The sequence below is a fragment of the Anguilla rostrata genome, chromosome 10 (assembly GCF_018555375.3).
Source record: "Anguilla rostrata isolate EN2019 chromosome 10, ASM1855537v3, whole genome shotgun sequence".
Taxonomy (NCBI): Eukaryota; Metazoa; Chordata; class Actinopteri; order Anguilliformes; family Anguillidae; genus Anguilla; species Anguilla rostrata.
In genome coordinates this window covers 21,714,445-21,738,196 of record NC_057942.1, presented here as the reverse complement: position 1 = coordinate 21,738,196, position 23,752 = coordinate 21,714,445, and the positions used below count along the sequence as shown (strand labels likewise).

The 23,752-nt window shown below is 40.0% G+C and overlaps 1 protein-coding gene across 1 annotated transcript; it reads right to left on the bottom strand.

Annotated features, from left to right (window-relative positions):
• Nucleotides 1-4,663: 4,663 nt before the first annotated feature.
• On the bottom strand, nucleotides 4,664-8,526 carry edf1 (endothelial differentiation-related factor 1). The gene is made up of 5 exons (XM_064297632.1): nucleotides 8,228-8,526; nucleotides 7,758-7,809; nucleotides 5,930-6,090; nucleotides 5,467-5,560; nucleotides 4,664-5,102 (listed from the first exon to the last, which is right to left on the bottom strand). Exons 1-5 carry the CDS (start codon nucleotides 8,303-8,305, stop codon nucleotides 5,041-5,043), a joined length of 447 nt encoding a protein of 148 aa, XP_064153702.1. The 5' UTR covers nucleotides 8,306-8,526; the 3' UTR covers nucleotides 4,664-5,040.
• Between the last annotated feature and the right edge of the window lie 15,226 nt (nucleotides 8,527-23,752).

Genomic DNA, 23,752 nt, shown 5'->3' with positions numbered 1-23,752 from the left:
TGATTTACACAACACAGAAAGCAATTGTCCCACAACAAATAAAACCATATGTACACAGGCCACAGAAAACCAGAAAAGAACAGAGCTTACAGCTACCACCAGTAATGTCCAGATTCAAAATTACGCTCCTAAATCCCACAGTTTAGATGAAGGCAATAATACCAGTGATACCATAGCAATAACTTTGCCAGATGTATGCAACAGTTGTCAAAAGCCATTTCAAAGGCTGCTGGTACATTTGCGCAGGTCAAAACAATGTCAATTACATTACAACATGCAATCTTCATATCAAGAAGTCATTGTGAAACACGCAGACCAAAAACCTCTATGGCAAGCTGCCAAACGTCAAAAACTGCAAAAACATAAGCAAAGTGAGGTCAATGTAGGCCTAAACCATGTTGACCAACAACCTCTACCATGTCAGAAAGAGAAAGAATCCACTCCAATTGAAGCCAGTGCAATACACATGAAAGTTACAAGGAAAAGACAGTTGCAGGGTAATTCTGTAGATGTCATAGGAAAAAATGTTTCACCATGTAATGTAAATAAAAACACAGAAAGAGATTGTCCCAGAACAAATGACACAATATGTAAGCAGGCCAAAGAAAACCAGAAAAGAACAGAACTTGCAGCTATCACCATCTCCAGATTCAAAATATAGGTCCTAAATCCCACAGTTTACATGAAGCCAATAATACCAGTGACACCGTAACAATAACTTCTCTAGATGTATGCAAGGGCTGTCAAAAGCCATTTCAAAGGCTGATGGTACATTTGAGCAGATCAAAACAATGTCAATTACATTACGACATGAAATCTAAGAGCAATCCAACGGTGCCTAATCCAAGTGCAGATGAAGTTGTTTTCGTCAATGAAATGGAAAGCCCATGTCTCACATTCTCTCCTTTCACTGTGCAGCAAAAAAAAACACTTTGTTCAAAAATTAACATCATCCACAACTCACCTGAATATGTTGATACACAAGAACCAGTTCCAATGAATGTCCCAATAAATGATCCTTGTGAGACAAAGGCTATTGTAGGTGATGGTAACTGCTTTTTCAGAGCTTTGTCATTTTCTATTAGTGGAAGTGAAGGTCATCACAGAAAAATCCGACTAGCTGTGGTTAAACATATGGAAACAAACGCATCACAGAATGCTCCTATTCTCAGAGATGGATATTTTTCTGTTGAAAACTATTTGAAAGCATCACGCATGAAATATGTTCAAACTTGGGCAACTGAGGTGGAAATACAAGCAGCTGCAGATCTCTTTGGAGTTGATGTTTTCACATACAGTGGAATACTTGAACAAGTGGTTCAAGTATTCCACAGCAAATGGAAAGACAATTCACACAGCTATATAGCCTACCTAAAACACTGCAACGCATCTCATTACGAAGTAGTTACGTGCGTGAAGCAACACAACTCTGACCAATGCACTAAACTCTGCAACAAATCCAATGAATGGCCAGTCACATCAGATAAGGAGTTCTTCAAGTCGACGTGAGCTTGACAGAAAAAACAAGCAATAGGAAATAAACAAACAATTCCAAGATGCAAAAAAATAAAAGAGGAATTAAAAGATACAATGAAGATGAAAACTACAAGAAAACCGTCAAAAAAGGCAGCATAAACAAATACGGCACTGATGCCCGGACAAATGTGAAACAATACAGTGCACACAAATATGCCACTAATGAACAACACCGTGCAAATAAGAATAAGTGCAGCATAGAAAAATATGCCACTGATAAACAACACCCTGCAAGTACAAAACAATACAGCATAGACAAATATGCCACTGATGAACAACACCATGCAAGTACAAAACAATACAGCATAGACAAATATGCCACTGATGAACAACACCATGCAAGCACAAAACAATACAGCATAGACAGATATGCCACTCATGACCAACACCGCGCAAGTACAAAACAATACAGCATAGACAAATATGCCACTGATGAACAACACCGTGCAAGTACAAAACAATACAGCATAGACAGATATGCCACTGATGAACAACACCATGCAACTACGAAACAATACAGCATAGACAAATATGCCACTGATGAACAACACCGTGCAAGTACAAAACAATACAGCATAGACAAATATGCCACTGATGAACAACACCGTGCAACCAGAAAACAATACAGCATAGACAAATATTCCACTGATCAACAACACAAGGAAAATCTGAAACAGTACAATATTACCAGAAGGATTGAATCAAACAAAGACAACAAATGGACTACATTGTTCAGGAATTCAAAGACAAGGTTAGCACTGGTCCCCAATATGTATGCTCCGTATGCCATTGACAGCTGTTTAAACATCAAGTCATACAATGTAAAAAAGACACATATGGAAAAAGAGGGAATGCTATAGCTTCATTAGCCAGTAAATGCATTAATGAAACGTACCTTCACAAATGCGAAAGCACCTCTGTAAAACACTGTACAGATCGTAATAGTACACTGTGGATTTGTTACACATGTCACAGAAAATTTCTTCATGGCAGAATGCCTCCAGAAAGTGTTGCAAATAATTTGGTTTTGGATCCCATTCCGCCACAGCTGAAGAACTTAAATTCGTTGGAACAACATTTGATTGCAATAAACATTCCTTTTATGAAGATGCTTGTTTTACCAAAAGGGGGACAAAATGGTGTTCATGGACCTGTCACGTGGGTACCATCTAATGTCCCTTAGATTGCAAGTATACTTCCAAGACCAAAGCATGATGACTTAATGATCCGTGTGAAATTAAAGAGAAAGTTTACAGAGAAACATACAAAGGCCACTATGAATATCAATATGTAAACACTGCTGCTATTCATAAAGCTTTCTCGTACTTGAAACAACATAACCCATGGTATAAAGATATTACCTTCAACAACGAATGGATTAATCCACTGAACAAAATTCAACAACCCAATGAAAATGATGACATAAATCAGCACACATCTGAACCTCTGTCTTTTGACAATGAAACCTGTGTTGAGATTAATCCAGAAAACGCTAATGATGAAGCATCCACTGAAACAACACCAGATGATGAACACATTGATGAATCAATACATGATACACCGCAACATGGAATGTTCAATGATACATGTTTACAACCTGTTGATATTGTCCAAGAGGTGATGGATCAGCACTTTGATGGAATTTTGTCTCTGGCCCCAGCACAAGACAACGACCCAGTCACATTATTAACCAATGAAGGCAATGAAGCAAAATACTTTCCTGTTCTTTACCCCAAAGGAACCGATACATTTAATGATACTAGGGAAGAAAAGTTAACCATATGTAGATATTTTAATAACCGGATACTCAATGCAGATGGAAGATTTGGACTACATTTTTTATGCACAATATTTATCTGAGATTAACCAAGTGGTCTCAAATGTATCTATTGCACTAAGAAAAGGATGTGACTCTGGCAGAAAAATTACATCAGACATGCAAATGAACAAAGATTGTCGCCAATTCAATGTGGGAAAAACAGGACCCAGCCTGGGCCAGAACAGCTGGGTGTTCTCCTCACACTGTTGAATACTTCTTCAAAATATACACTTCACAGAGTCTGATGCAACTGGATTTATTGCAGGTATTCAAAGATAACATGCAAGAACCCGGGCTGATCTGCGCATATCAATACACTCTCAAAGCATTCCACAAGACACTTCACATAATACGCACACACACAGACAAGACACACACACACACAGACAAGACACAAGACACACAAGACATACTGAACTCCCCTGGAGAAGAACGCTCCCTTTTATCCTATCTTGTTAGCTCCTCCTGTTGTGGAGCTCAAGCTTGGCCTTTTCCACATGCTTACATCATTTTACTTGACTTTTCCCCATACACCATTGTTTCTCATTTTTCAGACACCATTATTTCCAAGCCCCCTTCCTTTAATTAAAAAATAGGCATTCCCTTCTCTTATCTAAGTCTTCCTCCCCTTCATTCCCTTCTCTTATCCAAGTCTTCCTCCCCTTCTTGGCATAAGACATGTATTTATTTCCTGCTGGATTTTATCATTCACAACACATTTGTATGAAAGGCCTAGTTTATATGCCAGAAGCTGTGGTTTCATTGTATATGGACTTTTACAGCTTGTGTTTTATATTTAATCCAAACCTCTACAGATTATTACTGTTTTGACCAAGATCTGGCCGTTGTTAGTTCTACATATACTTCTTTTGTTAATAATATACTCCATCTTGGTGGTGATGGTCGGTGATCTTAAATGCGTTTCCTTCCCACACTTTCCTACAAAACATTAATATTTGTCAAAGTAATAATTGACCATTGGTTTATTAGAAAAGCAAATACACAAACGTTGTGCAGACTTCTCACATTAGCGTTGACCTGGTCGGACTGATGTGAGGCGAGTCTGTGAGCCCAATATGTGAGCCTATGATCTTCCAAACTTCTGACTATACAAATGTGCCGCGTGTCCCCGAACTGCATGCATTTCTTCCTGTCCATTGATGTGCTTTGACAATGACCTTGGCCAAAATGTGTCAGCATAAACAATTCTGCTCTAACAAAGTCATTAATTAAATTAATTGACTTCAGCTGCTGCAGCAAATATACATGATGTTCCACTTACAGGAAATAAACCTTCTGTCACCCATGTGCATTTTCAACTTTATTATAAGATGAAAATAAAGGTAAAACCTGAATACATACTTGGGCCTGACTGAACTTTGAGCCCCAAATCTGGAAATGCAGGGTTTTTGTGTGACACTTTGTCTTTATTCGGCAATTGAAATATAGTGTCATGCAAAAAGCAAAAAAAAAAAAAAAAGGAATCAATAACAGAGCTTTGGGATTTGGTTCTGCATTGAAAGCTCCTCATTCTTAAACTTGGAAATTTGATGGACACCTGGACCCCAGAGGGATCCAAGTGAATCAGCCCAGGTAGTGGGGGGTCTGCATCAATCAGAGATTTTTAGGGATTAGGGGGATGGGGAATGGGGGATGAGGGATGGGCTGACTTCGAGGCTTTGTTTTCATTTCTTCTTGGGTCCCGCTTCGAGGGGTTCACCAATATCCTTCCCTCGCAGCTTCAGCCCTGAGGATGGGAATTAAATAACTGCTCAACGTAATGGCTCTTTGTCATAAAAAAACTGCTCCTACTTAACACAACAGCTCATCGTCATCATTCAGAACTGCTCAACACAACAGCCATTTATCAATCAGAGCCTACATTCACAATTTAGGAGTTTAGCAAATGGTTTTAGCCAAAGTGATTTACAATAGGTTATTATGGAACTAATCAACACAGCCATCCTTAGCCGTTTTATACTGATCTCATATTAGGTTTTTTCAGGGCAATGTTTGTTCTGAGTCAGAACTGACTGCAGCTCCCATGACTGTAGTGGGGAGATGCCAGGGTCAGAAATGGAAGCCCTTCAAAAGAACACAGGTGCGCTCACCGATAGCTCTCTCGATCTTGCCCATCACTTGGTTGTTGGGAATGGCTTTCCCACATTCATAGTCTGCGATTACCTGGGGCTTCTCGTTGATTTTCTGCACCAGAAATAAAAACCATTAGAAGCAACGTATCAGAGGGATTTGGAAGCAAGAAAATCTATAATGCAAAATAATTCCATCTCCTCTTCCACAGAAGAGATCACACCTGCAATTCCATTTTAGGTTTTATTTACCCATTATGCGAATCTAGATACGCAGTGTAACATTTAACAGAATATTCAAATGCTTCCATTCCAATTACAACCCTCCAAATAACATGTTTACAAGAAAATGTCTTATTCAGACCTCTTGAATATTCTGAATGCCTATCATGTAAAATTTGAATATTTTGGAACTTGTGAACACAATCATGAAAAAAATGTAGTGCTGATTAATTAATGGTTTCAAGGATGGGGCCTGACTCACGGTTGCCAGGTCCTTCTGCGTCAGGCCTTTGTTCTGGCGACCCTGTTGGATGACCTTTCCCACCTCCAGGCTCACACGCTGGTGTTGCAGCTCCTCTGTCTCGCGGTCCAGCTTTGCAGTGTTCTTCGTCACCAGGTGCTGCTTGTTCTGGCCTGCGGCCCCTGAGGGAAAAAAAAACAATCATGTCACAAACATTTAAGGGGTCAATTACTTTTTCACATGGGTGATATGGGCGTTCGATAATGATTTTCACAAAATAAATCAAATTGTAAAAATGTCTTTTGTGTTTACTCTGGTTTCCTTTGTCTAATATTGCTTGTGGGTCAAATAAAGTATAGCCAAATAAGTAAAATAGTATATTTCACTTTATTTTAATTTATTTTAAAAAATTAAGTCATAATAATAATACATTGTATCCACAGTGTGCTTTCTGTGTTCCATCCATCAAATTGTACAAATATACATTATAATCATTCACATTAAAAAAAAAAAGTGTAATACAGCTGAACTGAAATCATTTACACTATAAAAGATTGCCACTGCAGACTTTCATATGAAACAAAGTTTGAATGACCACCTTCTCTTCAGATGGTAAGATGAAAAAACACAGGGACAAGTTACATTAATTAATTTAGGAAACATTGTGTAGCATTGCTTTGGAACAGAACTAGTTAAAGTTGAGAGAGTTAAGAGCCAATATTGTTTGTTGTACCTCATTTTGATATCAGTACTTTTAATGACAGGCTTAAATTTTTCATTTTAATGAATGACTTGGCCAGTGCTTGTGTATGCATGAGTACCTTGCAATTTTTGTACGATGAAAACACTTTTGTTGAGACCATATACACGATAAACCTATTAATTGCTTGTAATGTGGCATTTGCAAGGTAGCTACAGTAGCTAAAAAGTAGTTAACATGCCACAGTGGTCAATTTGACCATTGTCACTAAGAAAACAAAGATGGTGAGCACAAAGTTGTGCTAGAGTGGCTGAAACAGTGTCACATGCACATCCTTATATGTCCATTTTTCCAAGTATCCTGCAATTAGCTATTTTGATCAGATTACTTTGATCAAAAGTTATTGGCAGATGTAGCTAAATGTCCAATGGGGAGAATTACTGATTGTGGGACTGGAGCATTTGTAATGTCGAAATTGTCAGGAAAAAGGAGAAAACTAAAATTAACCCAAGTTGGAGGCTTTATTGTGTGGAGTGAAGTTGTATCTTAATTCTATTTGTATACATGAGTTCAGAAGGCATATAAATGTATGTTCTTAAGGGCTGAGAGTCTGTGGTCACTGTGTTTATTTCAGCAGGAAACCAAATTATTGGTGCTGTATAGGTATGGGGCACGCCCGCCAAGGCGTAACTTGGTATGCGTACCACCCCTTTGGAATATAGCTGAACTTTGTTTCTGTAAAACATTTTAGGGTAAGTCCAGTTGTAACTTTCGATGAATTTGGTGAGATCAGAAAAAAAATGTATAGTGGGAGAGTAACTTTTTACGTTTAAACGGACGGAGTGTAGCACAGTGGGTAAGGAACTGGGCTTGTAACCGAAAGGTCGCAGGTTCGATTCCCAGGTAAGGACACTGCCGTTGTACCCTTGAGCAAGGTACTTAACCAGAATTGCTTCAGTATATATCCAGCTGTATAAATGGATACAATGTAAAATGCTACGTAAAAGTTGTGTAAGTCGCTCTGGATAAGAGCGTCTGCTAAATGCCTGTAATGTAATGTAATGCTAAAATATAGCATTAACTAAACAAGAACCATAGCATTATAAAATGTAATGTGCTGTTATAAACATCATCATAAAGGATTCTTACACTTCTTTGAAGTTTCGACATCTTCTCCACGTCTCTGCGCTGACACTATGGCCTAGAAAACGAAGTAAATACAGCTAATGTTACACTTAGCTCATGGCTAACCGCGGAGCTCATGCTCCACACGTCAGAAGGCAGAATTTACCTTTGTATATGTGCTGCAACCAATCAGCCATGAATATATGAATAGCTTTTTAAAACAAAACTCTGACCAAAGTTCGTACAGACACAACCTGCTGAAATAGTTTAAGGTTGACTAGTTACCTGTGGCTTAAGTTAGAAATCTCCCGAAACCTAGATCATGTCAGTTTAAAGCAGTACGCCGAGGCACTTAAAATTACTACCACAGATCATGCTCTGGAGACATAAATATCGCTTGGTTACCCGATATTCTGGAGTTATCAATGCTACGCTAACTAAGGCAGCTAGCAAACTTTTCCAGCTTTATTAACAAACGTTATCGATACGGTTACCTGTTTGGATTTCGCCTGCGCGGCACTCGGTCCCTTCTTTCTTAGGACAGTCACAGTATCCCAGTCGCTTTCAGCCATTGTTTTATTTTTAGCAAAATTTGAAAATATATACAGATTAAACGGATGTTTTGAGCTCGTAATGTGTTTATATGTTACGTTCTCCAATAAAAGGCCACTGATCCCAAGCTTTGAAAACCACAGAACTGGTGTAAACTTATGGGGTTTAATACATGTCCGACAGTGCTATTGAAAAGCTTTATTAAATACAACGTGTGCACACAAATTCAGAAGCGGAACCGGAACTCTGACGCAATGGCTTCTGCCAGCTCCGTGGAGAAGGAAAAGGGCCTGCCTCATCGATATATATATATATATAATTAATATTTTTATTTTTTTGACGATGGTGCTTGTTTTTTTTATTTTTTATTTTATTTTTATGAAGCTACTTTATTTGTAACACAAAACTCAATGTTGTACAATTCAAGTAAAGTTTCCTGTCCAAAACATAATCACACCTCCTAAGAAAGGATGTTTTCAATATATATATATATATATATAGTAGCCTACATTTAACCAATTACTTATAGGAAGTAATAACAAGATTATTGTTGAAAAGAGAAAAAAAAAGAAAAGAAAAAAAAAACCGGATTGAAATGTTGAAATAACATAAAAGGAATATGCTAGTAGAGAAAGTTGATCCGTTAAAATAATAATAAAATAAAAATAAGGAATTGAGCAACGAGTAAATTACATTCAGACATAAGTATATAAAGTTTCCTGGCATGGGCGCTTTTGACCTTTTTTATACATCTGTTAAGTAGAGAAAATTCATTTTTTAGTGCATTCCACAATGGGGGGATTTGGCGAAGCGACATTTATGTATATAGTTTTGAAAGAGAAGAAATCTACATTTATGGATTTGGAACTCAGCCAATCATGCAAGGATATCCTTTTTGGATCGTGTCACAAGCAAAGAACAGGTGTTCTGTTGTTTCTACATTTGAGTTGCATAGGTAACAATTATCTACCTCATTTAAATCTTGTTCTGATGAATTAATTTGAAGGATAAATTTCGTTTACAGTTTTAAAATGTATTTATTTATGTTTAGGAGGAATTGGAAATTTTAGGAATTTTGTTCTAATAGCCAGTATTTCAGTTTGTCCATAGTTTTTTAGATTAAATATCCTCTTCGTTAAACCAGGGTACATAGTATTTACCAAATATTGCCTCAGAAATTTATTATTGCACCTTTTGTGTAAAAAATCCACAGTCTATATTTATATTTTGTAATTTAGGTGTTGGTGTGTTATCTAGATTGTTTTTAATTAACTGAATAAGTACCGTTGGAATGTTTTGTGTCACTTCAATATAGTTTTTAATATATCAATTCAAGTTATATTTATTATTAAACTCATCCAATTTAAGTATATTACCATTTCCATCCATCAGATGCATAAATGACCATATTTGTTTCTTCATCCAGTCTTCCATAAATATAGATTTTCTTTTACTTAATATGACTCTATTATTCCACAGTGGGACACTGTGAGGGCTGAAATTATGTTTATAAATCATTTTCCCATGTGACAGGACTTGGTGGAAGGCAGAGAGTTTAACAGGCAATTTAGATATTTCAAAGTTGCATTTTAACAAAAACTCAATACCTCCCAATTTATTGAACACAAGTGATGGTAATGAGAACCACATGTCTTTACCATTCCTTAGAAAAGATTGAAGCCATTTAAATTTAAATTTTAAAATTTAGTTTGTTCATTTCTTTGATAATCTTGGGAGATATAGCTAAGGAATATGCAGGGTAGATTAGCCTAGATATGGTTTCCATTTTTGTTAGCAGCGTTCTTCCAAACAGTGTCATGTCTCTTTGCAAACAATTGTTCAGTGTTTTCTTACATTTATCAACAGTATTTAGAATATTATTTTTCTCACTAGTGTCTGAACATTTGGTTATCCAAATTCCTAGGTATCGAGTATCTTTTTTGACAGGTATATTATATAATGAAGAATAGGAATTTGTCAAGGTTCAAACGCAGACCAAAGGCTTGAGAAAATAACTATTGTTTTTAAGGCCAAATTAATTTGTTCTTTGTTCTTTAGAAAAAGTGTTGTGTCATCAGACTTATAATTAATTGTTGACCATTTATGTTTAATCCCTCAATGTTGGAATTTTTTATGAGAATAGCCAATAATTCAATAACTGCAATAAATAAAAGAGGTGAAATACTACATCCCTGTCTTAATAATAATAATAATAATAATAATACATTTTATTTATATAGCGCTTTTCATCATACAGAGATGATCTCAAAGTACTTTACAGAAGGCAACAATAAAACAAAGTAAAAAAATAAAATCACATACATTTTATCTGTATCATGCAATGGATAAACTGGGATAGGCACACTGATAAAAATGGGCTTTAAGCCCAGCTTTGAATGCTGAGACTGACTGTGCCAGACGTAGGTGATCGGGCAGACAGTTCCAAAGGCGTGGTGCCATGGAGCAAAAAGCTCGATCACTCACAGTACGGAGTCGAGTTCTGGGCACTGCTAAAAGACTATGACTCTTTGACCTCAGTAAGCGGTGGGATTCCAAGGGAGACATGAGTTCAGAAATGTAGGAGGGGCCATCACCATGCAATACGTTAAAAACCAGCAGCAGTATATTGAAGTCAATTTTGACCGGAAGCCAGTGGAGTGCAGCCAGGACAGGAGTGATATGCTCCGATTTCCTGGTTCTGGTGATAACTCTGACAACCTGTAACCTCTGGACTGACCTTACAGGAAGCCCACTGAGTATTGCATTACAGTAGTCATTTCTGGAGGAAATAAGAGCATGGACGAGTTTCTGATGGTCGGGGCGGGGAGGAATCGGACACAAGCGAGCTATGTTCTTGAGATGAAAGAAGGACTTTTTACAGACCAATTTGATATGTGTATCCACCAAGGTTTGTGACAGAGCTGGATGGAATGACATGGCCATCAATGGTGGGGGTGATTATGGGATTGTGTTTTAGTTGATGTGGTGTGCCAATAAGGTAGGGCTTCGGTCTTGCTTCCGTTCAGCTGGAGAAAGTTTATGGACATCCATGCTCTTATTTCCTCCAAGCAGGTATTAAGCTTGATTAGGGCAGTGAAGGGGTCAGGTTTGGTTTTGATAAAAACCTGAGTATCATCGGCGTAAAAATGGAAGTTGATTTTATGACTATTGATCAAGTGACCGAGGAGGGAGCACATAAATTATAAAAAGGATTGGGCCCAGCACTAAGCCTTGTGGGACACCACATGTGACAGGGGTGGAGTCCCATTTTGCATCACCTATGGAAACATGCTGGATTCTGTCTGTAAGGTAGGACTTAGGGCCTAAACCTTCTAAGGACAGTGCTGCCAAGGTCAGTATGGTCCTTTAGTCAGTGGAGGAGAATGTTGTGATCAACCGTATCGAAAGCAGAGCTGAGATCCAACAGGACAAGAACACTGGGGGAACCAGAATCAGCAGACATTAGGAAATCATTTGTCACTCTGACTAGGGCAGTTGCGGTACTGTGCCTTGATCTGTAACCAGACTGAAAAACCTCATAAAGGTGGTTTGAGGACAGATGTGAATGAAGTTGGTGGGCTATAACCGTCTCCGTTAAATTTGAAAGAAATGGGAGATTGAGAGGCATCAATTGTAAAGCGTTTTGGATAAAAGCGCTATATAAATGCAGTCCATTTACCATTTACCAGATTGGAGATGGGCCTATAGTTTGAAAAATTATCTGGATCGAGGGTGTGTTTTTTGTCATAGTGACAAGAGGATCCAATATTCTCAAATTCAGCCAGTTTGTTCAACATGTCAGTTGTATCTTGGAGAAAAGAAGGCAATTCAGGCACTACTGGTTTAATACGAAATTCAACGTACTTGGGGGTAGGTCTAGCTAACCTAACAGTGTACCACCAATATATTTCTTTTTTCATTTTTTCTTCGTTTTGCTTTTTTCTTATTTTGTTTAAATTTTTCTTATTTTGTTAAATTATATTGGCGCCAGTGTTAATTGAATTCACGATGTGATTGTTGATATAGTGCACGTGTCATTTGTGAATGAGACTAATTGCTGTTTGTTGATTGGCTTAGGCCGCACCCCCCACGTCTTATATCTTGCACCTGTGTTTGCTGTTTTTGTATCCCCTGATGAAGGCAGTTACTGCGGATACGCGTTGGGTTAGCCCAAAATAATAAAGGCTTTTTAAATTGCTAATCTGGAGATTGAGTGCCTTGGGATTTTTTCTCTCTTTCTTACGGACAGGAACCCCACCTCGCAATGAGCACCTCTCCGTTTTAAAACATTTTTAAAGCCAAGGCAGCGTTCTTTTTCCTTCTACAGTTTTAAAACATATCCTTGCCAATGTCCAATCAAAGCTAGGTAAGCATTTCACAAGAGATGCCTGCGTTTCTGATATCAACACTGGAAGGGATTACAGATGTGAGACACAGGAAGTACACCCTGACAGTATTACACTAACCTTCAATTGTGATGGCTCCCCTTGGTTCAACTCATTAAAGACTTCAATTTGGCCCATCCTGTGTACTATCAATGAACTACCATTTGTGAATGGATATAAAAATGTTCTATTGCATACATTATGGTTCCGCAAAGGAAACCCCCAGGTTCAAAGTTACTTCACCCTATTCATCCATGAACTTCAAAAACTAGGGGACACAGGATTCTGTTGGAAAGATGAGAATGGCTCAGAACATCGCACCAGAGTAACAGCTAAAATATGTATTTGGGATGCAGTAGCAAGGGCAATGGTTTAGAACTTTAAACAGTTCAATGGAGAATTTGGATGTGGTTTTTGCTACAACAAAGGGGAGATGGTACAAAAAGGCAGAGGTTTTACCAGAGTATATCCTGTACAGATAGTTGGGTGTGACCTGAGACATATGGGTGAAACAGTGCAACTTGCTGAGTTAATGATGGAAAACGGTAATGACCAAGCTCAAAGGAGTGTTAATGGTCCAAGTCCACTGATCCTGTTGCCATCATTTGACATTATCAAATGGTTTATTCCAGATTACATGCATTGTGTTTGTCTTGGTGTAGTCCGTCAATTCATCAATCTTTTGTTTGACCCTCATTATGCCAACAAGGAATTCCACTTGACTCCTCACCAGTTAAATGACCTGGACAAAGCTTTGTGTAAGATTCAGTCACCAAATGAATCTAGAAGAAATCCTAGGCGCTTAAGTGAGAGGATATATTGGAAAGCTTCTGAGTGGAGGGCATTTGCTCTTCTCTATTCTCCTGTACTAAGGAATGTTTTACCAGGGCTGTACTACAAACACTGGATGCTTCTTGCATGTGCATTTCACATCCTCCTCTCCCAGTTTGCCACTCAGGATGAGCTCAATTGTGCAGAATTATGTCTAGTTCAATTTGTAGCAAAAGTCCCAGCTCTTTATAGTCTTGAGCAGGGGCGTTTCTAGGATTCAAAGACATCAGGGGCTTAGTACGGTGGCTCTGAAGTGCAAAACACAAAAACAAAACTAAAACTCAAAAACAAAAACTTTCGGCCCTGAGGTGCAGATGCAACATACAAAAACAAAAAGGAGTGGTCCTGAGGTGCAGATGCAACATATAAAAACAAAAACATGCAGCCCTGAAGTGCAAAACACAAATACAAAAAGAAAATGCAAAAACAAAACTTTCAGCCCTGGAGTGCAAATGCAACATACAAAAACAAAAAGGAATGGCCCTGAGGTGCAAAACACAAACACAGAAAAACTAGCAGCCCTTTGGTGCAGATGCAACATGCAAAAACAAAAACAAGTTTTTGTTTTTGTATGTTGCATCTGCACCTCAGGGCTGCTAGTTTTTGTATGTTTGTGTTTTGCACCTCAGGGCTGCTCCTTTTTGCATTTTCTTTTTGTGTATTGAAGACTTTGGATTTCCTCAGAGAAGGTTGCCCTTTGGGCAATGCCTATGATAGTAAGTTCTGCATCCTTTCTTTCTTCGAGACTTGTTGCTTCATTCGTTCTTGATGCCAAACCTTTAAGCTCCTTGACATGTCGTATGAGTCTGGCGATGGCTTTGATTAACCTCACCCAACTGGAGAACTTCAGGAAGCGATTGAGCAGTGAATCTTCTGTTGTCAAGGTCTTGTGTACGAAGACCTTATGAACTTCTGTGTCTTCAACTGCAATGTCTCCCACCTTAATATCTCCGCTGGGAAGCTTGTCATGCCAGAGAAAGTTTGGACCAGTAAACCAGTTGGAAGCAATGAGCTCTTTCGCCTTGAGGCCCCTTGAAGCGTGGTCTGCGAGATTTTCTTCCGAGGTCACGTATCTCCATTGACTTGGATTGGTACTTTCCTTGATTCGCTGAATGCGGTTTGCCACGAATACATGAAATCGTCTGGCATCGTTGTTAACATAACCAAGGACGTCCAGAAGAATTCCTTGGCATCTTTTATTTCCAACTCCTTTCTGAGCAGGTCACTCGTACGGACAGCGACAACAGCTGCTGACAGCTCAAGTCTTGGTACTGTGGTGACTTTCGTGGGGGCCACTCTGGCCTTGCCCATGACTAAAGAACAGTGGATTTGTCTTGATGCACTGATTGCTCTCAAGTAAGTACATTCTCCATACCCTTTGACACTTGCGTCTGAGAAGTGATGGAGTTCGTATCTTTGGACTTCCTGGAAACCTGCTGGAAGGTAATGTCGCTGAATCTTGACATCAGCTAGGTTATGTAGGTTCAAGAAACAGGACTCCCATTGTGGCCGAAGATCATCAGATAGTGGTTCATCTCATCCTATCTTGTCCCGGCACATTTGCTGAAGTATTTGCTTCCCGACTAGAATGAAAGGTGCTACAAAGCCTAGTGGGTCATAGATGGAGGCTACTGTTGACAAGACTCCTCTTCTAGAAAGTGGGCGTTCATTCACAACAACTCTGAATAGGAACTGATCTGAAGCGACACACCATTTAACACCTAGGGCTCTCTCAATCTGAGGCTCACCCAAGGCTAAGTCTTGATGTCTTACTGTTTCAGCACATTCTTCTTTGGGAATTGATGCAAGTACCTCCTGGCGGTTGGAAATGAACTTGTGAATTTGTAGCTTGCCAGTGCTGCAGAGCTGCCTTGCTGCGCTGACTAACTGTATCGCTTCATCTTCTGTTGACACACTTGTCAGGCCGTCATCCACGTAAAAGTTTCTTTCGATGAAGCGGATGGATGCTTCATTGAAGCGACCTTGACCTTGAGCGGCAATGTGTTTGAGGCTGTAGTTTGCACAACCAGGTGACGAGGCTGCCCCGAACAAGTGCACTCTCATTTGATAGACTGATGGTTGGGACTGACAGTCCTCATCGTCCCACCAGAGAAATCTCAAATAGTCTTGGTCTTCTGCTCTTACGCGAAATTGATGAAACATGCGTTCAATATCGCACATTATTGCTACAGGACCCTTACGAAACCGACAGAGAACACCTACCAAAGTATTCGTCAATTCTGGCCCGGTAAGCAGATGGTCATTCAATGACACACCCTGAAACTTCGCTGAGCAATCGAACACGACCCGTATCTTTCCTGGTTTCTGTGGGTGATATACCTCGTGGTGAGGGATGTACCAGGCAGGGCTCTTGTCGATTTCTTCTTCTGGAACTTTCACAGCATCTCCGCGAGTCATTGTTGCCGCCATGAAGGCTATGTAATCCTTATGGTATTGCTTGTCCTTTTCAAATCTCTTTCTCAAACACTCGAGATGGTGATCCGCACATCTCCTATTGTCTGGCAGACTTGGCCTGTCTTCCTTAAATGGCAAGGGCATTTCACAGTGTCCGTTTGCCTTGATTTTGATTCCTTCCTCCATTATTGATATGAAGCGCAGATCCTCTTGAGAGAAGTGAGCATCCTCTACAGTTTTTTCGTTGAAGTCTGATTCAAGCACCTTTATCACATCTTGTGGAGTGACTAATTCTTTGACTTGTGTTCGGTATATGTATCAAACTTCAGTTGTTAGATTAGCAGGCAACTGAAGATAAGGTGTCACTTGTCTCACAAATTTTCTTTGATGAATAAAAGCCTCTGACCTGCAGCCCAGTTAACTTCTGACTTGGAATGATTGTACTTCTGGATGACAACATGGAAAGTTTTAATTGCACAGGCTCCTTCCGCGTGTCCAGAGTTTCTGCCCTTTCTTGCAGGATGAAGGTGGTGTCACTTTGGTTGTCCAGAAGTGCATATACGAGAACTTCATTCTCTGGGTTACTTATTGTGGACAACCACACTGGAATAGCTGTGGATGTGTAGGTGCTGTTCATGTCTTGCACCACTCGGTTAGATGTTGCTTCATTTGACGTTTCATTAGCCTGTTTAGACTCCATCCTTTCCTTTGACCTTTCCTCTCACCTTTGAGTGTTTCCCACTCTCCTTACGTTCATCATCCCTTCCCTTTGTTCTTTCTTTCCATCCTCCTTGGCACGATCTTCATGTAAACACGTTGGGTGCTTCCTTTTACATGTGCCGCAGACACTTCTCCTTTCACGGTTCCTTGAATAGTGTCCTGTTTTCAAACATCCAAAACACAATTTTTTCGTTTGCACAAACCTGACTCTTTCTGTGATCGACTTGGCCATGAACTTTCGACATGTGTGAATGGCATGGCTTGACTTCTCACAAAAGACACATCCTTTAGCGTCTGGGTTTTCTTCCGAGCTGCTTGCCAGCACCCTTGCTCCAACGCTTCGAGTCTTTGGTGTCTTCACCTTTTCACCATCACTAGACTTCAGAGTGTGAAGAGAGGTCACCGGATTACAGGCAATCTTGGCTTCCTTTGTGACAAACTCAACAAACTGGCTGAAGCTAGGGAATGCCTGGGTTGCTTCTTCAATCTCAACGACCTTTCTATTCCATCTGGCTGTTAACCAATCAGGAAGCTTGGTGAGCAATCTTTGGTTTTCACCACAGTTGTTTAGGACTTCAAGACTCATAATCTGAGGCATTGCTGCTTGACAGCCTCGAAGGAAGTCTGAGAACTCTCTTAGTGCAACGCTGTCCTTGGGTCCTATCTTTGGCCATGAGGTGAGCTTATCCCTGAAGACTTTAGCAATCACAAAAGAGCTTCCATACCTTTCTTCCAGGATGTCCCATGCTGAATGGTAGACTGCATCTGTGCCTAACAGGAAATAACTCTCAATGGCTTTCTTTGCAGGTCCGCCGACATACTTGCGAAGGTAGTAGACTTTCTCATTTACTGGAATATTCTTCCTGCCTATCAATGTTTGAAAGGACATTTTCCAGTCTTTGTACCTTAGTGGGTCTCCACTGAAAACAGAAGGCTCTGGTACTGGGAGACAGCTTGCATTGATGGACTCTGCTATTGCTTTGGCAAGTGCTGTAGTGCTATCCTCCTGATGAGCATCAGTAGCAGGCCCCCCCCTTGGGGCAGTTTGTGTCATCATAGCAGGTTGTACGTGTGGCATATTGTGGTGCTGACCCGTAATGCACTGGAAGACTTCTTAGGTTAGGCTTGCAGTCATGGAGCAACTCTGATATCTCTTCGTCTGAGCCTACTTCTTGTTTATAGACTTGTAGTCGTGCCGTTGCAGCATTCAACTGTATCTAAGCGCTCTATCTGCCTGCGCTTCTCTTCTAATGCATTTTGTCTTGCAGCATTTTCAGCTTCTTGTAGTGCAAGCCTCTGTCTGTTCTCAGCTTTAAGGTTTTCAAGCTCTTGTTTCTCACGTTCCATTTCTTGTAAGACCTTCAAAGTGGCTTGAGTTGCGGCTAGCTCCGCTGCAGCTTCTTGTTTCTTTGCAGAGGACAGGCTTGAACATCTTGATCTTATGCTTGAACTGCTTGCAGACCTTGGACTTTGAGAGCTTGAACTGGACCTCTGGGATGCTGCAGATGAGAACACCAAGCCAGTCTCAATCCAGCGTGCTTGTTCTTTATGAGAATCTTGACCTTCGTCTTTCTCTTCACGACAATTCCATGCATGTTCCAAGATCTGTCTTGAGACGGCATCACAAGTGTCTACTCGCCGGCAGGTCTCTCCATCGGGGGCAATAAACTTGTTTTACATCTGTTGAAGCACAGCGGATCTTGGTCATGAGGTCTTGTAGGATCTCACTGGAGAAAGGTCCGTTGAGTGCTTTCTTAGCCTCCTTAGCAAGAGCTTTCCATTTGTTGTAAGTAATTGTGAAGCAATGCTGAAGCCTTTTACATTTGCCCTCTTGGAGTTCTTGACCCTTTTCAGTGAGCTTTCGGGTTCTCTGACTTCTTCGTAGTTCTTCTGCAGTAGCTTGTGTCCCTACATTTACCTCAGTCTCCTTTTGTAGGTTTGTATCTAAAGGTGCATTATCATGGGTTTTAGACTGCTGCTGTAACTCTACAACTTCACCGTTGCTGTCTAAGTCCCATTTATTAGCTTCATACTCATACTCATTCATCTTCAGTATTATTTGAATTGACCTTACAAGCTTCTTTGTTTGGTCGTTGAACTTAAATGAACTAAATTAGTTTACTTAACTAACTTAGCTTAAATGTTACTAATTAGCCTATGGGTTACATTTCAATAATAATACTAATTGCAATTAACTTAGCTATATCAGCTTCTAGTTTTAACTAACTATGTACAGAATGACTTATGTGTCATGAACACCTTTTCACAATACAAATGAACTTATTTTCACTCGCAATTAATTAGAGAACACTTCTCTTTAACACTTAGCAAATTATACCAATAGTGGTTATACTGTGTTAGTCCCTTTAAATGTCATTTACACTTCAAAATTGCTTAGTAGTAAAAAACTACGGTGGAATTAACAATGACTTGAACTTAGAAACGTACATAACACCAGAACACTTCACCGTTTTAGCACTTATAGAGTCCCTTTAAAGCAGTTGACGAGGCTACTCCACTCTTTAACATTTAACTTGTTTTAAATGCGTTACTTCTTGTTGGCTTGACCACGCAATTCTCCCGAACTCCGCTTGCCACTTGCTTCGGTTACCGGTTTATGTACAGTCTTATCTGCTCGATGCTAGAGTGCGATGAAACTCTGAGAAACTTGCTTGCAGCTCTGTTGGTGAAAGGCGCAGATAGTCTTCTCTTCACTGTGTGTCCAGCAGGCTGAGTTCTCACTGTTACTCCCCTCCAAATTAGTTCACGAACAGAAGGCGTTCTTTGGTTACAGGCATTTATTGCACATCCATGCCGTTAAACATGCCGTGAGAACTAGACAGAATAAAGCACAAATCATAAAATCAGTACACTGCAGTGGAGCATTCTCATAGTGAATAACCATTAAACAGATATTTCACAACACATATATAGCTTCAAATATAGCTTGCATAATCCATTATCTTAGATTAAACCCACGGAATTAGCTTGCCCAACACCCGCAAACGTAGGTGGGCCACCGCTAACTCCACCAGAATATTAGCCGTAGCTAGCCCGTTAACTCACATTTAATAACTATAGGCAATATAACTATTAAGCGGTCTTGTGATTTTTACAATTTGATTGACAGTCCGGTGCGGAAAAGCCCATCGACCTGAACGAGGCTAGCTGACTGTCTGCCGTTATGTTTTAAAATATATTATCAGATGTTTACGGAGTTTAATTTCCATCCGTGACTACTGTGTCATGTAATCACGTTATATGTATGACATTAAAAATACAGTTAGGCTATGTTCAGTTATCTTCAATTTATGTTTCTCAGCAAAACGAATATGCTTAGCTAGCATATCAGCTTGCCAGTGAGCTAGGTAGGCTATCCATGGTTAGCTCACGCATTAGCAATATGAACCACAGGGGAAGAACATTGACTACACTGATGGTCAATCAATCAGAGATGTGTAGGCTACTGGTGATTTGACTAGGCTAATTTTCGTATAACTGTCTGGTAGACCTGCTGTTAACCGAGCAAGTTATCGTCGTAGGTTTTCCCCACAGTCAGTTAATGAGCCAGTAACTGCTACTAGCTACTCCATCGTCATTTGTGGTGTTCACTTTCTGGGTGACGCTAGCTGACCGATCGTTCGCAAATCACTTTCTACCGAATAAAAATTAACACTGTCAGCGGTGATTAACAAATCTACCAAGTATTTTAATAACTGATCTGCAGGCGTGTAAATATGACAACGCACTTTGTACAGCAAGTTTTCCACCTGGTGCATGAAGACAAAAATAATGTAGCCTACATTGAATTTCTAATTATTATTAGACTATTATTTTTTTCTTGTAAATCATCAAAACCAATGGAGAAAAGCCAATATACGCAAGGAGCCCCCAGAACCGATTCTGAGAACCACTGTCTTAAATGCCTAGCTTGTCGGTCTCTTAAATGCTAAAAACATGTTCCTTTCTAAATGCCAAGATTGTTAATTTAGTTAAATTCTGTGTGTGTGATTTCATCGTGTGTTGTATATTCAGCAAATGAACCTTGAGACTCTTAATTCGCTTCGTGAAACTGAAAAAGTGTTTATCCCAAAATCGGGATTATAGTAGGTTTGTCACATGCGTGAAGCATGGCCCAGGTAGACATTTACGGAATGTACACGACTGACAAGCCGTCAAACACGTCTGACAGATTGAATGTTTGCCGGTTAAGGTTAGCTAGCTAGTCAAATGGCTTGGTAGCCGAAGTTGCAAACTGTTTTAGCATAGGCTACTACTGGACTACCAAATATAGCAAGCCGATTACGCTTTCTGCCAAGAAATTATTTGGTTAAGTAGGCTAAAGGAAATAGTAAAAATGACTCGGCTACCGAAAAACTTAAGAGGAGGATTATTTTATAGTCGTCTAGTGCAGCTGTAAATAGCACACGCCATAATGAAATCACCACGAAATGGGATGCCTGCATTTTCAGACTTAGCACAGGCGGACCGTGGCCGGAGCCGCAATGTCAAGGCCAAGAGGCGCCATCGCCCACCCCAGTGACCATAGACTGTAGCCCCTACTGTAGCTCAGACCTCCGCAGTAATCCGGAAGTGACGAAAGCTGTACCTCATTGGTCCAGAACAAATATTGGCACTGTGCCCAAATGACGCAATAAATCATGAAATCGACCCATGGACAGTCATAAGACGAATAAAATACACCTATTATGACTATTTGTTCTTGTGAGAAAAAATGATTGACTTCATATTTTGATCGCATTTGTACCGTAGACTTACATGGAAACCAGATATGAAAACACCTATACTGGAGCCATCCGTAGTGGCGCTAGTGAGCAACCAGGAACTACAACACCAGGAAATGAGCTTCAAAAACGAAGTCTGGTTTTGGCCGCTTGGTCTGGCTCAGCTCCTGGTATATGTAAGGTACATTTACGAGGGGTTGTTAAGGAAGACATACTCTTCTGTAAACCACTGGAAACCAGGACAACCGGGGAGGACATTTTTAGACTACTGAACACCTTTGTCACATCACATGGACTTGCATGGTCAAAATGTGTGGGCATCTGTACAGATGGTGCAAAAGCCATGACAGGGAAACATAGTGGTGTCGTAACGTGTGTGCAAACGGTTGCCCCCGACGCCACTTGGGTGCACTACAGCATCCATAGAGAGGCGCTTGTCGCCAAGAGAATGCCTGACAGCCTGAAGGAAGTTTTGGACAACACAGTGAAAATGGTTAACTTCGTTAAGGCAAGGCCCCTGAATTCTCGTGTATTTTCTGCATTATGCAGCGAAATGGGCAGCGACCACGTCACCGTTTTACTCCATACTGATGTGTGATGGTTATCAAGGGGAAAAGTATGGACTTTTTGAATTGCAAGATGAGCTTAAAGTTTTCTTTATTGACCATAATTTTCACTTATCTGGCTGCTTGCATAACGACGAGTGGCTCACACGACTGGCCTGTCTGGGTGATGTTTTTTTCTCGGCAGAATGAACTGAATCTTGGATTGCAGGGCCTCAATGTGCGGGACAAAATTGAGGCCATGATTAAGAAGTTGGAGTTATGGTCTGGCTGCATTAATGAGGACAACACAGAGGTTTTCTCATCGTTGCATGATTTTTGAGTGCAAAACAACTCAAGCTTATGGACAGTGTGAAATGCGATATAAAGACGTACCTCACTGAGCTGGCTGTGCAATTACGCAGGTACTTCCCCAAGACGGATGACACGGGTAACTGGATTCGTTGTCCATTCTCTGCTACTCCCCGCAGCTTAACAACTTCTGAACAAGAGAGCCTAATTTAAATTTCTACGAGTGGGGCTTTGAGAATTGAGTTTAATCGAAAGCTACTGCCAGATTTCTGGATAGCGTTGCACTCAGAGTATCCTGCATTGGCAGGTCGCGCTGTTAAGACGTTAATGCCCTTTGCAACAACGTACCTATGCGAGAGTGGGTTTTCGGCCCTCACTAGCACGAAAACAAAATACAGACACAGACTGTGTGTGGAAGACGATTTAAGACTAAAACTCTCTTCTATACAGCCTAATATTGCGGAGTTATGTGCGTCATGTCAAGCACACCCTTCTCATTAATCTGTGGTGAGTCATTCATAATGTGTGTGGGTTCTGATGTGCAAATAAAATGCTTGATATGTTAGAGGGGTTTAAAGGCTAAATCTTATATGCATCACAGAAATACTGTCTATACTGTGTTTGTGTATATATATATATATATATAGTGCGCTGTCCCTGAAGCTACAGGGGGTACGCAGCAGTAGGCTGAATGTCTGAGGGGTTACGAGACTGTAAAAAGTTTGGGAACCACTGCAATAGAGAAACAGACTAACAGAGTCAGTAGCTACGTGATTCAACATAACTGACTATACAAACACACTTAGTTACCAGAATATGTATAAGATATACTGTAACTAATTTAATAAAAAAATACTAGCCATTATAGCTAGCTAACTACCTAGCTGCTTATCCTATGCAGCTGAGTGATGATATGTAATGGCTTTTTTTTTCTTTTCTTTAAAAAAAAAAAATCTTTCATACTAGCATGTAAACTGGCAAGGCACTGGGCAGGCAAGCTAAAAAGAATACAAGCTAACAACGTTAGCAGGCTTAGCCAGCTAGTTGAGTTACGTTAGCTAGCTAACTAACGTTAACGTTAGCCGTACTAACGTTACTGAGCTGGCATCACAAATAATTATTTTGCTGACGTTACTTATAAATCTGATTTTAGCTCGCTAATAGCCTAATTTTAGTTTATCACAATTAGCTGCATGTATAGCCAGTATCGTGATGCCCTGCACAAACCTATAGGCAAAGCTTGCTGCTCTGCACTCTCCAGCTGAGCTGCTGACTGGCACTCAACATCCGCTGTAACGTAGTTACATTACATTACATTACATTACATTCATTTGGCAGACACTTTTATCCAAAGCGACGTACAAAAGTGCATTTTCATGATCGTAGACAACTGCTGAACACGGGTTCAGTAAGGTACAATTACTTATTTTGTACAACTATTTCTAGCCGAGAACAATGAACACTATCCTGGACTAACATGTGCAGAGCCAACTAGGCAGAAGAATAAGCAACAGTAT

Coding starts and splice junctions, on each gene's coding strand:
- edf1 (XM_064297632.1), bottom strand. CDS start 8,305: ATGGCTGAAAGCGACTGGGATACTGTGACTGTCCTAAGAAAGAAGGGA. Junction 7,810..8,227: donor CGCAGGCGAAATCCAAACAG/GTAACCGTATCG, acceptor TTCGTTTTCTAG/GCCATAGTGTCAGCGCAGAG. Junction 5,103..5,466: donor CAAGATCGAGAGAGCTATCG/GTGAGCGCACCT, acceptor TCCCATCCTCAG/GGCTGAAGCTGCGAGGGAAG.